The sequence below is a fragment of the Stigmatopora argus genome, chromosome 3 (assembly GCF_051989625.1).
Source record: "Stigmatopora argus isolate UIUO_Sarg chromosome 3, RoL_Sarg_1.0, whole genome shotgun sequence".
NCBI classification, from domain to species: domain Eukaryota; kingdom Metazoa; phylum Chordata; class Actinopteri; order Syngnathiformes; family Syngnathidae; genus Stigmatopora; species Stigmatopora argus.
This window is the reverse complement of record NC_135389.1, coordinates 2128113-2145701: the sequence shown is the minus strand read 5'-3', so window position 1 is coordinate 2145701 and position 17589 is coordinate 2128113. Positions and strand designations below refer to the sequence as shown.

The 17589-nt window shown below is 40.0% G+C and overlaps 1 protein-coding gene across 14 annotated transcripts in view; it reads left to right on the top strand.

Moving 5' to 3' along the window:
• Nucleotides 1-390: 390 nt before the first annotated feature.
• Nucleotides 391-17589, top strand: part of fanca (FA complementation group A) — a 166485-nt gene continuing 149286 nt past the window's right edge. For 8 of the 14 annotated variants that reach the window (XR_013299496.1, XR_013299498.1, XR_013299497.1 and 5 more), the window contains exons 1-6: nt 391-842; nt 8666-8778; nt 8918-9014; nt 10693-10832; nt 10989-11084; nt 14676-14749. Coding sequence is in view for 7 of the 14 variants with exons in the window: in XM_077595440.1 (XP_077451566.1) it covers nt 782-842; nt 8666-8778; nt 8918-9014; nt 10693-10832; nt 10989-11084; nt 14676-14749 (581 nt within the window). In the remaining 7 variants the exon portion in view is untranslated. Of the gene's footprint in view, nt 843-8665; nt 8779-8917; nt 9015-9055; nt 9333-10607; nt 10833-10988; nt 11085-14675; nt 14750-17589 lie in introns of those variants that run through there. The other 6 variants (XM_077595442.1, XM_077595439.1, XM_077595441.1 and 3 more) reach the window with 5 other exon arrangements.

The window sequence follows — 17589 nt, the reverse complement described above, 5'->3', positions numbered from 1 at the left end:
CAAAAGTATTCTTTTTTTTCCACTTTAAAAGTGGTGACATTACTAAAATAAAACACACCCATTTACATGTATTTTGACTTTTAAATTCGGAGTATGGCTCTCAAGGAATAACATTAGAAAATATGAATTGTTTATGGCTCTCTTCGTCAAAAAGGTTCCCGACCCCTGCCCTAGACTATCCGTTCTGTTTTCCATATCTCCCTCCACCAACACACAAGAATCAAATAATCTTGATCGGTATCAAGCTCCTGGGCAGCTTGCAGATGAGTTGATCATTTGATTCAGGTGTTGTAGGAGAGGGAGATATGGAAAACAGACTGGATAGGGGCTATCGAGGAATGGAATTGGCCACCCCATTAAACTATATCTGCCGACGTCACTCGAGGGGAAGTGACGTGGATTTTTAAGCATGCGTTGTAGCGAAAAGTCGCCACAAGGACAATTACAACGGTGTCTCGGAGTCTCGTGTGCCTTCACGGTGTTTTTGCCCAAAACATCTTGTCATATATTTCTATGGTCGAATCGTTTCTCTCCCTTTTGATCCTCAACTCGGATTTGCTCAGCCAATGAGGGAGAGAGGCGCCAGAGCTCCCCCGCTCTGGATGGAAATAATATGGAAAATGAATGGAAGCGCTATGGTATTGCATTCGCAACAGTGAACGACAAACAATATTAGTGACATTGTACATGTGGAGTTGTTTGTTATCGTAGATTAGAGATACATGGTCTTATTTTCGATAATCTTATAAGGAGCAAGTTCTATCCGGACTTCATTCAAACAATGTCACTGAGTGCTTCAACCGACTCTGTCTCTCAGAAAGGATTCCTTTCGAGCCTTCTTGGTGAGTTAACTTCTCGACTGAACCACATTAATGTCAACCCCCGTTCATCCCGAAGTTGTTTCTTGAGTATTTCTGAGTTTGATAAACATTTTCTAAATGTGAAAAACATTTTACTTAAATGATATCATTATATTACAGTTATAAGCATGTGAAAAGTCTAATGTAGTAATATCTAAATATAATGTATATACAAAATTGTAATGACTTTAAATACTGTACTCACAGAGGAAATAGTTCCTCTCCCCTTAACACCCCCCCCCCCCCCCCCAAAAAAAAAACAACCAAAAAAAAAACTGGTTAATGGGAGTTTTAGTCCAAGTCCTGGAAGAGGTTAGGGTTAGTGATCCAGGCTTTCCGATTCGTCATCCAATATACAGTCATACCTCTACTTATGAAACTTTTTAATTTGAAAATGTTTTAAGTAGAGCAGTACTTTATATGTAAATACTCTTTGTTCAACGGTCCTCCCAAAAAACTATTAACTAAACTAAGGGTGGGCAAACTATTCCACAGTCAGGTGCTTCATGTTTTCTGCAGAAATCTCATTGGTTAAAGTGTCTTTGCTGGATCAGTTGCTACAAAAACCTGCACCCACAACGGCCATCGAGGAGCAGTTTGACCACCCCTGAACTAAACCCTCAAAAATTCATCAGTGTCCCAATTTTGTAGGAAAAGTGTGAAGACACAAAAATGAGAGAAAATGATCATAAAATTATTTAATAAGCCATTAAAATGAATAAACATGCAAAATCTATTCATGTGTTAGGAAGCGAACGTTAGGCAACAGAAGCAGAGAGCCAACAAACACATGAACACATCTCTTAAACATAAAATTAAGATCTCAAAACAATATTACATTGAACTTTTAATCTTTTTCATTAACCTTTTATGATTTCTTTGGCATCTAATTTTTCACCCATTTTATTTATTGCCACTGCTTCTTACCTTCAGCGGTGCTTGTTGACAGAAATCAATTTAAAGACAACTGCCTTTGACGACTTTTTATAATGTTTCTAAAATGCACAAGACAAACGTCATCAAAGTGGGCGATCGCACGACTCGTGAACACTTTCAGAATGTTTTTTTCCACCAAGTCGGAAAGTTCGTATAATTTCTCCCCCGTTGTTTTTCTGATTTGTGCTGTTGGAATGGTAGCTGCTTCCTCCTCAGCCGCCTGCCTCCTCGTTGAATTCCTCGTGTTGCCGAGCGTTGCATTAACTCCTGCTCCGTTGAGAGTTCGTTTTGGTGCCCCTTGACCAACTCGAAAATGTCCTCCTTACTGACCACCTACCCCCGCGACACAATTTCACCCACCGCAGGCTGCAGTTCAGGTTGAGGCTCGACTGGGAGTTCGTCGAAGGCATTCGGCGCCCACAGCTTCCTCTAAGCAAAATTCAAGCCCACAACGACAGACAGGGGTGGAAAAAAACATAAGTGAATCTTGTGACATGAAGAGTTGTTGTCAACTGCGAGTCCATTGAAGGCACTCAGCCTGAGCTTCTTCCAAACATAAGTTTAAGCAGACAAGAAACATGGAGAGTATTTGTGACAGCCAATGAGAACCCAGTAGAGTGTAGCGAGGTTCCAAAGTGAGAATCAATACATCCATGACAATGTTTTCAAAATAAAATAACGGACAAGGAAATGCATTTACTGTATTTTCACACCTATAAAAGCACCGTCTGATAGGGCGGAGTCTCAGTTGCGGGTATATTTTCAGTCTTTTGTCAATACATAGTGCACCTCGTTTGAAACGGCGCTAGCATGACACGAGGCTAGTGTATGTTATGCTAGCCGCTAGCGTACCTATGTTATGCTAGCTGCTAACGTACCTATGTTAGGCTAGCAGCTAGCGTATGTTAGGCTAGCAGCTAGCGTATGTTAGGCTAGCAGCTAGCGTATGTTAGGCTAGCAGCTAGCGTATGTTAGGCTAGCAGCTAGCGTATGTTAGGCTAGCAGCTAGCGTATGTTAGGCTAGCCGCTAGCGTGTTTTTTAAAGACAGCACGAGCAAAACTAAGTTTGATAATGCTCTATTGAGGTAAAAGGTACACTGATATAAAGAGTTCGGCGTTCAACATGCTAGGCTCTACTGTCAGTCAGAGTTGTGTATTCCGGGAACTTGATTCCAGCTTTGGCGAAAGCTCGAACAACAGTGCTGGCCGACACTTGAGCCCAGTCATCCACAATCCATTGTAACCCGTGACATGCATCACTCCCAAGCCTTTGATTCTCGTCACTGTTATATCAGCATCGACAAATAATTCCAAATCGTCACGTAATTCGTGCAACGCTGGCTGCCCGAACTACTATGTTGGCCATCCGTCATTCATCACTCCCAAGCCGTTAACAAAGCTGTTTCTCCTCGCTGTTAAATTGTGTTCGATCTATGGCTTCAGTCCGTCAGTGTTCACACCCGCATTCTGTTCTCATTCACGTCAGGCTCTGTATAGCTCTAATGTGCTGTTTCTTGACCATTGAGTGTTTTTGAGGGTTAAAAGTGCTGCGAGCACACGGAAGTCAAAGGCCTTGCCACTCCCCTAAGATGTTTTGAATGGATTTACTGTAATGCTCGGAATGCGCAGGGATGCTATTTTTAGGGTGAATGTCCACTGGGTTGATCGCAATAAGTAGTGTGCCGGCAAGAAATAAATCCAGTCACTCAAGCGGTCAGGGCCAGGACAAGGCACAGACCGATTGGGCGCCTTTAGAGAAAATGTTAGACTTTTAACTCCGCCTAATAGGTGTGAAAATACGGTATTTATTGAAGAATTTCGTAACTTGGATCTTTTTCGTATCTCGAAGCTCTCATTTACATATAAAAAGCTTTTGTAACCTGAAAATTTCATAAGTAGAGGTATGACTGTACAGGCAGCAATGTTTTATTCTTAGTTGTATTAAATTCATTTCATCTTGTGGCCAGAAAAACGAGGGATTAGTGTGCTACAGTCGTACCTCTATTTACGAAATCTGTTCCACGGTTCTCACAAAACTACCAACTAAACTCTAAAATTGATCCATGTTTTTTGTAGGAAAGATGTAAAGACACAAATGAAAGAAAATGATCATACAATTATTTAATAAGCCAATAAAATGAATAATAAACATGCAAAATCTATGTGTTGAAGTGCACGTGCACAAGTGTCAGCAAGCAAACATTAGGCACATGAACACATGCACACACATCTACATAACATAAAATAAAGAATTCAAAACATTACGTTTCACTTTTAATCTTTTTCATTAATTATTATGTCTTTGGCATATAATTTTTCACCCATTTTATTTATCACCACTGCTTCTTACCTGTTTGCTTTTAGGTTCTCCTTTTGCAGTGCTTGTTGACGGACGTTTCGAGAAAAATCGATCTAAAGAATTGCAGTGGATGACTTTAAATAATGTTTTTTAAAATGCACAAGACAAATGTTGTCAAAGTGGGTGAATTTTTGTTGTGAGACAGCCAATGAGAGCCCAGTAGAGTGTAGTGAATTTGTCAAGAAAGAAGCAATGCATCCGCGACAATTTCAAAATAAAATAACAGATACGACAAATATATTGACGTTTTGTTTTCGTAACTTGGATCTTGTTTTCGCATCTTGAGGCGCTAAATTTGCATCTCAAAAGGTTTCGTAACTTGGAAATGTTGTACCTTGAGGCATTCGTAAGTACAGTAATACTTATTTACCTTGAGATATGAGACACATTTTGAGATACAAGCAGACGCGAGAGGCCGCTTGTGATTTCTGTCTCGCCGCATTTTTCTCGTGCAAAGATCTCTCCGAGCACTGGGCGGAGCATTACAATGTTGTATTTAATATCTCATTTTGTTACTAAACATCATAAACGCGAGTTATTTGTTACTCTGTTTGTAGATGGTGAATTACAACTAATAAAACTGTTTTTCAATTGTAATATCCTGTTTTTTGGTGTTTTTTTCAGAGGTTGGGAATGAATTAACTTGTACTTGGTTCATTTCTATGGGAAACGTTGATTTGAGATACAAGTAAATCAATATATGAGCTCAGTCCCGCATTAAGCTCAAGGTATGACTGTAGAGGTACGACTGTAGTAGGCCATTGATAATGTCTCCGTTGATGCCCGCAAGTTAGATGAAATATACCAGATTTTGTGTCATGCACGGGACTATTTTTTCCCTCTCTCTCCAAAAGGTGGGAGCTGTGCATGGCACAGACACCGCTGATTGGTTCAGTCATAAAAACTAGCCAGTAAACTTTCAGGGCAGACAGGCGGTCTTAGATTAATTGTTTACTCTACCAACACCTAAGTTTTTCGTCAAGGCAGTGTGTGTGAAGGAAAATGACGCATCCATCAGTAATAAACGAAAACAATCATCTCACTTCATAGAAGAGTTTACTAACGTACAGTAATCCCTTGAATATCATGGATAATGTGGACTGGACATGCCCGCGATTATCAAAAAGTAGGATCACCCATGTTATTAATACTTACCATACTACACGTTTTCGCGGCTATACAAAAATACAAGTAGACAAGTACAATTATCATGAAGTGTATTTATTAAATATTACAGCTTTAGGCATATGAAAAGACTAATGTATTCTCTAAATAAAATCTATAAATAAAAACATTGTAAATACTGTACTCACAGTGAAATTAGTTTCTTTCCGCTTGATTTAAAACAAACAAAAAAAACGGGTTATTGTGAGCTTTAGTCCAAGCCCTCTTCGTCTGATTGGCTGATTAGAGAGGCATTGGATCATTGATGAAATCTTCACAAGGCACAGTAGGGGCCGCAGGAGGAGCTTCTTTCTGCGAGAGGCTTTCGGCGCACAAGGAACATGGCGACTGCCCATTCTTTTCTTGTACAAATATTCTGGTGTACAAGGACATGACAGTATCAAGACGATTTCCAAATTCAATGGCTCCGACCATGTTGTCATCAATTTCCTGTACTTGTGGTTGCAAACTGTGTACCATATTGAAGATCTCCTGCAGATGTCTCGTCATGCATAGCACCTTCACTTTTTAGGTCACTGTCATCATGTCTCATTTTTTCTTGGGCTCATTCCGGACACAATGCCCCAGTTGGGCAGCCCAGTTGCAAAGACGCTCTCTTTGTTTGGCAGCACATACAGTGGGCCGAATAAGTATTTAGTCAACCACCATGTATCCTACTTGAAAAAATTAGAGAGGCCTGTAATTGTCAACATGGGTAAACCTCAACCATGAGAGAAAGAATGTGGAAAAAAACCCAGTTAATCACATTGTTTGATTTTTAAAGAATTTATTTGCAAATCATGGTGGAAAATAAGTATTTGGTCAATACCCTTTGTTGGCAATAACGCAGGCCAAACGTTTTCTGTAACTCTTCACAAGCTTTTCACACACTGTTGCTGGTATTTTGGCCCATTCCTCCATGCAGATCTCCTCTAGAGAAGTGATGTTTTAGGGCTGTCGTTGGGGAACACGGACTTTCAACTCCCTCCACAGATTTTCTATGGGGTTGAGATCTGGAGACTGGCTAGGCTACTCCAGGACCTTGAAATGCTTCTTATGAAGCAGCTCCCCTGTTGCCCTGGCTGTGTGTTTGGGATCATTGTCGTGCTGAAAGACCCAGGCACCTCTCATCTTCAATGTCCTTGCTGATGGAAGGAGATTTTCAGTCAAAATGTCTCGATACATGGCCCCATTCATTCTTTCCTTTACACAGATCAGTCGTCCTGGTCCTTTTGCAGAAAAACAGCCCAAAGCATGATGTTTCCACCCCCATGCTTCACAGTGGGTATGGTGTTCTTCGGATGCAATTCAGTATTCTTTCTCCTCCAAACACGAGAACCTGTGTTTCTACCAAAAACTTCCATTTTGGTTTCATCTGACCATAACACATTCTCCCAGTCCTCTTCTGGATCATGCAAATGCTTTCTAGCGAACCGCAGATGGGCCTGGATGTGTACTGGCTTCAACAGGGGGACAGGTCTGGTAGTGCAGGATGTGAGTCCCTGGCGGCGCATTGTGTTACTGATCGTAGCCTTTGTTACTGTGGTCCCAGCTCTCTGTAAGTCATTCACTAGGTCCCCCCGTGCGGTTCTGGGATTTTTGCTCACCGTTCTTGTTACCATTTTGACACCACGGGGGGAAATCTTGCATGGAGCTCCAGATCGAGGGAGATTATTAGTGGTCTTGTATGTCTTCCATTTTCTAATAATTGCTCCCACAGTTGATTTCTTTACACCAAGCGTTTTACCTATTGCAGATTCAGTCTTCCCAGCCTGGTGCAGGTCTACAATTTTGTCTCTGGTGTCCTTCGACAGCTCTTTGGTCTTGACCATAATGGAGTTTAGAGTGTGAGAGACTGAGGTTGTGGACAGGTGTCTTTTATACTGATAATGAGTTAAAACAGATGCTATTAATACAGGTAATGAGTGGAGACCTCGTCAGACCTCTTTGACAGCCAAAAATCTTGCCCTTTGTAGGTGACCAAATACTTATTTTCCACTCTAATTTGGAAATAAATTCTTTAAAAATCAAACAAGATGATTTTCTTTTTTTCCTCACATTCTGTCTCTCACGGTTGATGTTTACCCATTTTGACAATTACAGGCCTCTAATCTTTTCAAGTAGGAGAACAATTGGTGGTTGACTAAATACTTATTTGCCCCACTATACCTGTGTGAACAACTGTTTTGTTTTATGAGGCTAGACAAAACATCACTCAGGAGCCGTCTTACTGATAATGATAAGCACCTGAGGATTTCCTCAGCTCAGAGATGACCCTGAACATTGACGAACTTGTACAAATGAGACATCACTGAGTAAACACAAAAGGAGCTACGAGTTTCTGTAGCAAAAACGGAAACACTCAAAAAGACGTAAAGTTGGACAAAACTGGAACCACACACAGGAAGTCTTCCACGAGATGGGGAACTTCTGCAGACTGCGACCGAGGTAGAGAATATGCAGTGTAATTTGTGCTTTTTGCTTTTGCTTTGTTGTTCTGCGGCCTTTGACTGTACTGTCTAACTTATAACTCTGTCTTTTCTTGCTACTGTCACAATGAAATTTCCCGAATACGGGATGAATAAAGTTATCCAATCCAATCCAATCAGGCTCATCCTCAGACAAGGGAGCATCACAGATTATTAATGTATCTTTAGTGTTTCATTTTGTTAAACTCTTTACATTTGATTTTACAAGAGGTATTTTTTTACATGAAGGAAGTATCTTGATATTTGATATTAAGGAACATATTGTGTTGCTAAAGGACATTTACATTTGTGCTGTTTGCCTGTTGAAAATGTTGTATTTTCCCTTGAAATTATTGACAGGGCCATGAGACAATATTGCTTTATTCATTTCATGCTAAGGGCATGTGATTTTTATTGAAGTTTTTTTGTCTGTGTGTTGAAAAATGTTTTCACTGACAGAGGCATAACAAATAATGGATTACTCATTTAATCATAAAAGGTTTACACTGTGTTAGGTTCAATAGACTGTGCAATCATTTATTAAAATAAAAATTGAATTAGTTCTGCCCTCGGCTTGTAGCACATTTGTCTTTTTGGCTCTCTGTGTATTTGACTTTGAAATCCCTGCCTTAGATGATCCAGGACGCATAGAAGGCCTTTTCAAGGACGATTTGAAATCCTAACAACATGTTACTGTATTACTTACTTTGTTTTAACCAAATAAGCCATGAAACACAATAAATGTAAAACTTAAAAAATCTAATTTTCTGAAGTCAAAATGGCAGTTTCTATCATTCCTTTATAGATGATATGTAATATGTAATATAATATGTAACATAATACCACAACAAAATTCACATGCCTGCTTACATTTCCAGCTGCTCATGTTTTAAAGAGATCCAGTCAAGGCGATCGGCAACAACTGCAGGAGGGAGTAGTCCACTTAATGGAGGAATTGCCCGATCTCTGCAGTTTATTCAAGGAGGTTGAGGTTAGTCAGTAGAGTCCATCCAAAGTCTTTACCATAGCAGTGGCATTGCAGTTGGTGTAAATTTGTATTCTTTGCTGAATTTGTTGCACATTTGAGTCATGTCTAGACATTTGACACTCAAACTTTGATGTGTTTGTAGAATCCACATCCAAGTTACCCTTTCAACACTGGCTATGACAAGCAAAGGGAGGTGGCCTCTGAAAGCATCCGTTTAGTTCACGCTGGTTCACTTCTGGGTAAGTCTAATGCTTATGACCTCATTTTAAAATAAAGTTGCAGCTGCAGTTCCTCAGTCAAAGACCGACACCATTTATTCTAAAAAAAGAGGGAGAGAATGACTGCTGCAACAAAGAATAATAATTCATAATAAAATTGACTATTTTTTTCTGTTTCTATTACAAGTTTAATTAGAGAGGTGTTGTAATGGTTTGTTTTGAAATTGCTTTATTTTTTTTATTCATTTGGGGTACACATTGCCTTTTGGTGGCAACAGTGAATGTCAGATAACTCCTCTAATGGCTACATTTTGAGACTCCACCGGTGAGAATAACAAGGTAAGAAATTCCTTAATTTACTGGTCTGCTCAGCCAGAGGTTCCCAGTGTGCTGGAGCCTACCCTAGTTAATGTTGGACAGTTGGTGGGGACACCTTGAATTGGTTGCCATCCAATTGCAAGGGACAATGAGACAAACTACCATTCCTGCTCACACTCAAACTGAAAGACAATTTAGAGTGTTCAACCAACCTACCATGCATGTTTTTGGGATTTGGGAGAAAACTGGAGTATTAGGTAAAGGACAGACCAATTTTTATTTCACTGATATTGCTGTTAGGTTCATCCAATTGTAGGTTTATCCTTAGGTTTTTCCGTATTCAGCTTTCAATAAAAAGGCATCTGTAGTCATATCTTTGTTTAATTCTTGCAAGAGAGAATACATCCATCCGCGTCTCCGGCCAAGATCATTCTAACAACTCGAAGTCCGTTTCGCTAATTTAATCATAAGATTTCCCCACAGAAGTCTAAACATTCGTAGAGTCTCACAACAATTTTGTACAGTTATCAAAACAATTGTAGGACCTGTCGAATCTTCCCAAGCGAGTTTCGATGCGAGCCCTTCAGCGAAGAGGGGCTTCCCAAAACAGTCCTTGGTTCCCAAGAGCGCTTGTTGTGAGTCCATCTTCCGAAGCCGTAAACAGTCCTCAGTTCCCAAGAGCACCTGTCCTGAGTCCTCCGAATCCGAAAACAGTTCGCAGTTCCCAAGAGCAATTGTTGTGAGACCTCTCCATGCCCTGTCCTCTTGATGTGAACCAGTCCTTACTTTAGCAAGGCATGCATTAAAATGGCTTTTATTAATGCCAATAACTCTAACATAAAAGCACAGCGTTCAACACATATATGTATTGTTTAATATTGTTACACATTCAGGATGAGCATTACTATTCCTAATAAGTAAATATATTGATTAATATAGTAAGCATGTTTATAATAAGGCTTTCTATTCCTAAGTAAGCATTGCAAACACATTTATAATAATCATTATTCCATCAATTGCCTTTACTAACTTAACCAGTTTGAACCTTACAGGGCGGGATTTGAATCCTGGGGCAGTAAATGAGACATGGTGTACTCACATTCTAAGACAGTCTGTGCCACTAATTCCACATTCTGACCTATGGTGGTGGTGTGGTGCAAATAAATTATATGACTCCTGTCAAAATGCAACAGAATTTTGTGCCTCTGTTACCCTGGGAGCGTTGATGTCCATCACTATGATCAATATGAAACTTACGACTATTTGACGAGGTTGATTTTATTCTTCCTTTTTTAGATCTGCCCTGCGAGTAAGGGGAATTCGGGTAAAGAGCAGACTTGCAAACCCCTATGCTCTCCATGATTGAGTTTTGTTTTCGCAGTGTATGGGTTGCGACATCAAGCTATGCACCTTTGTGTCCCGTTACCAACACTGTCAGCCAAATTGGTCCTAGAAAGACTAAAAGTCATCACAAGAATTGATGACAACAATTCAAATGGTCTTCTTACATCGTCTCAGAGAGTAAGTATCTTCCCGTGCTATTAAGTTTTGTGTTGTGTGATCTGTTACTCAAGTTTTTAAATCATTAAAGAAAAGTTAATGCAATCAATATCTATCAATGGAAATTACCCACACCCATTTAATTTGTTGTGTTCATTTATTTATTTCATTGTATAGGAGCAACTTCATATCCTGCTAATATCACTTGGTGAACTTTTCTCCCATGGAGTCCTCTCCCCCAAGGCATTGTGGCAGGAATATAGGAAGAATGAGGTGTGTTAAAAGATGTGTGGATTCCATGTGATTTCTTTTAAATACCGTATTTATTTGAGTATAACGCACGCCCGTGTATAATCCGCACCCATAATTTGTGACTAAAAATTGTATAATTTTTTTCTCCAGTTTTTCTCAGCTCACACCTAGGATTGCACCGGTACTGGTAACTGGCAAATGATGAACACATGTCACCATGACAAAACATTTATTTAAAAAAAATAAACAAAAAAAAACATGGTACGGAAACCCGGTAAAACAAACTACTACCAATATGGACACTTCTCAAATGGAATTCACAATTTTAAACCCTTAGTCTAATTCATCATCATAATATTTAAAACATTTTACAGTCTGATAGATCATCATCAGATTCACCAAACAATAAATTCCATTCTTCTTGAGCAAGGATAGTGCTCCCTGGGTGGACTCTTCCCTGGAGCAACTTTTTTTCTTCATTTTTACCACTATTACCCTATAAACTTGCCAAAGGTTATTTGGAGAGGACTGGCTTTTGTGAAAGCTAGACTATCGCCATCTGGCGGACAAAGACAGGTTTTTATACATAACGGCTGCGGAGGGGACTTTTTCACCGGCAGGGGGCACTGTTTCACCAGGATTTGTGTATAACACGCACCCGAACTTTGCTTCAGGGTTTTGGTACAAAATTTTGTTCGTTGTACTCGAATAAATACGGTAATATTAATTACTGCATTTTCCATGTCTGTTTACACATGCATACAATATACAGTGTTCCCTCGCCCTTTCGCTGTTCGTCTTTCACATACATGGTGCATCTTAGATTTTTTTCTATGAGAAGGTAAATACAGTGGCACCTCGTCATACGACCGCTCGTCATACAAAATGCTCGTCTTACGGGGGAAATTTCGATCGAATAATTCGCCCGTTATGCGGTCAAAATTTCGTGATGCGACCAAGCCAGGTCTTTTTTGCATATCTTTCGTGTATAACAATATTTACGAGCACGGAACGATTAATTCAAACGAGTTCCTCCTCGGACCAGGAAACGCACAACGCGCATGCAAAAAGAAGGCTTTCTGGGTAATGAAGTATACTCCTGCAGACAACACCCATAGGCAATGGCAACCTTTCTCAGAATAAAACTTCATTACCCACAATCAATACGTGGGAAGCTCAGCTATGTCATTTCCTGTTGTTCTTTCTTAGGAATGGTCCCGCGATCGTCCCTTAAAGACTATTTCTCGTTGGCAAGTGGTCGTGCGTTATCCTATTGTGAGGACATTTGTGTGCATCATTTTGGGAATATTTTGAAGGCAATACAACAGCAAACAGTCCATCGATAGCGAACGTGAGCGCGTAGGCGTGGCAAACCGCCAACCCGAAAAACGAAGGTAACAAAAGATTACAACAAAATTAGAATTCAGTTGTGTAAAGTTACATTAAACGTATGTTTGAGTGTCTGTATATATTAATCCAAGTTAATTTAAATTTGTTTGTTCCGTTTACGAGTGCATTGTCGTGGAAAAAAACGAACCCCACCCCCTCGCGCCCCCAAACGTCTCTGTCTCCCGTCGGCGAAATCTGCCCAATTTTAGTTAGATTAAACACATTTTATTACTATTAAACCACTAGTTATGTGGTACTTTGTTAATAGATGGCGAATTAGAAGAAATAAAACATTTTTTTCCAATCCAATATCCTGTTTTTGGTGTTTTTTCAGAGGGCTGGAACGAATTAATTTGTTTTCCATTCATTTCAATGGAAAACGTCCGCTCGAGTTACGAGAATCTCGTCATACGAGCTCAGTTCCGGAACGGATTAAGCTCGTATCTCGAGGTACCACTGTACAGTAATAATCATTACAAGCCGCCAAGACGTTTACTAGTAGGCCCACAATGCATGCATGCATACATACATATATGCATACATCTATTCATGCATGCATCCATGAATGTATGTATGTATGGCGAAAACCATTGCTGTCCAAAAAGAATATAGAGGCTTGTCCGACGTTTGCCAAAAAAAATCTTGATGATCCTCCACACTTTTGGAAGAACATTCTGTGGTCTGATGAGTCAAAAGTTGAATTTATTGGAATGTGTGCGGCCTATTACATTTCGCAAATAAATGGCACAGCCTTCCATCAAAAGAACACTATACCAACAATGAAGCATGGTGGCAGTGTGATGGTCTGGGGCCGCTTTGCTTCCTCAGGACGAGGACGACTTGCTGTAATTGATGGAAGAATGAATTCTGCTGTCTACCAGCAAATTTTGAAGGAGAACGGCCCTCAGTTCATGCACTCAAACTCCAGCGCTCTTGAAGCATGCAGAATAACAACAATCCAAAGCACACCAGCAGGTCCACCTCTGAATTGCTAAAAAAAACAAAAAACAAAGTTAAGGTTTTGGTGTGGCCAATTCAAAGTCCAGATTACTGTACATGCACACACACACGCACGCACGCGCGCAGACACACACACGCGCACACACACACGCATACATTGAAAAAAAAATTGAAATCTGCAAAAAGTGACTCATATTCATACTAGTTTATTTTCAATTGAAGCTTATGTGACAAAATTGTTATTATCAGCATAAAATGGTTTACAAACCAACCGCAGGTGTTTTATCATGTTAGTGGAACAGATTCCTTAACAGAATTGCACAATTTTGGCTTATTAATTTTGATGCATGTAGCCAACTGGTGAATTTTAATATGATTTAAATACGTTGATTATCTATACATACCGTATATACTCGCATATAAGCCGCTTTTGTCGGACAGAAAAATGATGACTGAATCGAGGGTACGGCTTATATGCGCATAAAACATGACATGCACGAAACTGCAAGTTGATGACGCCATGGCACTATTCGCCAGGCAAAGCTGGGTCCCTCTGCTTGTATTACAGGGTGACCCAAAAAGATGCGTACCCATGAAAATTTCAATTGTGACTTTGATTAAAAAGCTATTTATTTCAAATTACAACCACACATTATTCAGTTTATGGAAGACCATTCACCAGAGTTTCAGCTATTTCTGTCAATTTTTAGTCAATTTATGGCTTTCCCAAGATGTGTTCCTAATGTCCACCATTCCGTTGCAAGCAAACCTGTACTCGTCTGACAAAGTTGTCAATCACTTTTACACACTTTTACACAATTATAGCTGAAAACGATCATCCATAGGTTCACCTTTCACATCCTCCAACAGAAAAGACATTTGTTAAAAAATGGATTTTTTATCGAATAAAATATGGGTATGCATCTTTTTGGGTCACCCGGTATAAGTGCTAAAATCCAAACTCCACATTTTTACGCCTTTCGTCGAGAAATTTTCTAAGTACAAATATGTGCTGATTCTCGAGTATTAATAACAGGTATTCAAGTTTGATGATTGTGTTGTATTTTGTACATGAAATAATTCATGTTATGTGTTTACAGAAACTTCCAATTCTGCATGTGGTGTACCTCTTTCAGTTTTACAATACCCTCGAATTTTCTAAGTACAAATGTGTGCTGATTCTCAAGTATTAATAACAGGCATTCAAGTTTGATGAATGTGTTGTATTTTGTACATGAAATAATTCATGTTATGTGTTTACAGAAACTTCCAAATCTGCATGTGGTGTACCTCTTTCAGTTTTACAATACCCTCGAATTGAAAGATATTATAGAAAGGTAAGGGCTTTACTTTTTTTTCTCCCACATATTTGATCCGTTTCAGACACTTCAGTAATAAATGTATAAATTTAGTTTTTTTTTTTTCCTCCAAAATTTTAAATGATATGAACGTCAATTTTAAAAGTTGGTTCCACATTGTAAGAGTTTAGTCACATCTGGGACATTAGGACGCACTATTTTTAGTGACTTCTGGGTCTTAATTTGATTGACCATCATGTCAATCATTCAATGGAGGGAGACAGGGCTGAGTGCACAGACGGCACATCGATGTAGGTAGGCAGAATAGAAAAGACAAAAAGAGCCGGAAAATGTTGATTTCCAAGAGCCTTGGTTTTGGAATATTTTGATTTGAAATCAACAGCCTATCAACCAACAAGAAGGAGCCAGTCTCCAGGTTCTCACTAAAGAGGGCCACCACAAATCTACATACTGTGCCATTTGAAACACAACCACTCTTTTTACTGCACCGTAACAAACTGAACCTTGCTTGTCACATCAATCAACAGTTACGGGGGTATTTGTTCTATTTGTTAAATACAGTGGTACCTCGACATACGATCGTAATCCGTTCCGAGACTGAGATCGTATGACGAGGTTCTCGTAACTCGAGCGGACGTTTCCCATTGAAATGAATGGAAAAAAATGTAATTCGTTCCAGCCCTCTGAAAAAACACCAAAAACAGGATATTGGATTGGAAAAAATGTTTTACTTCTTCTAATTCCCCATCTATTAACAAAGTAACACATAACTAGTGGTTTAATAGAAATAAATGCTCATGGGAGCTTCGGGGGCGCTGGCTAGCTGCTCTCTTTTAGCTTGTAGCATCTGTGTTCACATCCGCTTTGAACGGCGCCTATGATAGAGTTGCTACCGGGGATGCTATTGCGGGGAGTTGCGAGCCAGTGCCCCTGATGTTCTGCTCATGGGAGCTTCGGGGGCGCTGGCTAGCGGCTCCCTTTTAGCTTGTAGCATCTGTGTTCAGATCCACTTTGAACGGCGCCTATGATAGAGTTGCTACCTGGGATGCTATTGCGGGGAGTTGCGAGCCAGTGCCCCTGATGTTCTTATGAGCAGCGAATGAGAAGTAATATAATACTCCTCGTATTAGATACAAATAACAGGAAATGCAGCAGCTGAGCTTACCCACGTATTGATTGTGGGTAAAGTTTTATTCTGAGAAAGAGTGCCATTGCCTGTCGGCGTTGTGTGCACGAGTATACTTCATTACCCAGAAAGCCCTCTTTTCCCCACGCATGCGCGTTGTGCGTTTCCTGGTCTGAATAATTCATTCGGTGCTCGTAAATATTGTTATACACGAAAGATATGCAAAGAAGACTGTGCCATGGCCACCTGGCTTGGTCGCATCACGAAATTTTGATCGCATGACGGGCGAATTATTCGATCGAAATTTCCGTCGTAAGACGAGAATATTGTATGACGAGCGGTCGTGTGATGAGGTACCACTGTACAAATGAAACATTCTTGAAGAAATAGGATTGTTTGTCACAGTTGAAGAAGCAACACTTCAAGAGTTGGTGTGAACATTTGACCAACAATATAAAGTGCCTGGGAAATCATATATCTCATACACTGCAATTCCAGAGGTCTACAACTAAGTGAAATATCTTATCTCATTTATTATGCTGTGTCATTTTACTCTGCCACATCAGACAACTGGTCAAGGTTGACCATGACTCCCTACATGAGTTTTTACTTACGAATGTCTCTACATCCGAAATATTCAACTGGAAGGTCGGAACCCATCCGTGATTGAGCCCTCGATCTCAGAACCGTGTGGTCGATGTGCTAACCATGATTCCATCAGGCCGCCCAACCACCTTGGTGGCATGCATTGTTTTCTTCACAAGTGTAGTGTGCCATCCCCGCCTGCAGAGGTTTTCTTGGCAGCCTCTTTTGCTGTCCTATCAGGGACTGATTGCCTAAGGAAATGGGTATTAGAAGTATTGGAAGTTTCCGCTGCATATTTACAAATAGCAATTTGTTTTGGAAGTAGAACCACAGATATTAGTCTTTGTCGTAACTCAGCATGAGTGACTCTCTTGCCATTTTGCCAATATTGAAATAATGGGCAAATGTGACATGTCTGTATAAAATTTACCCTTCACATTTTGCATTGTCACATACCTCTCTGTTAATGCTATCATTTCACCTGCTTGAGCATAGTAATAGTTTGGTAATGCTTCTGCTTTTAAAATGTCAGTAGTGGTCAATGCATCATATCCTGTTTGGGTTTTGCCCATTTCATTTTTTCATATATGACCTGTCTACCAAATGAAATTCGTCTTATTCAGAGGTTGCTCTTTTATAATTTGGAAGTGCTCATGTTGACTTGTTTTATGCCACAAAAGTCGTATTCAACTTCAAGCATCCATTCTAAGGTAGACCTAATTTCCCCCCTATTGTTGACTCGTTCCACATTATGAGGGAGGAAGGGAGAAAGGACGGGAGGAATGAATGAATATTGGTCCTCGTAATCAATTGTTTTGCCATTTGATTTACCCAATTTTTAGATTATTTTTTTTACACTTTAGCGCAGGGGTGGACTATTCCACAAAGCGCCGCAGTGGGTGCGGGTTTTCGTTCCAACCCATAAAGAGGGCACTTTTTAATCAATCTGGTGTCCTACAAGGGTTTGTCCACCCCTGCTTTAGAGTGTCTGAACTGGTCTTAGGCCCGTGGTGGGTCCTGGGAACAAAACAAGAGGTCGGAGATCAGGCGAGGCAAAAAAGGAGATGGCGCAAGAAGGTACTGAACAGTAAACGGATTAAGACGATCCATCGACATGGTCCTGCTCTGGTTGGCTTTAAATACTCTT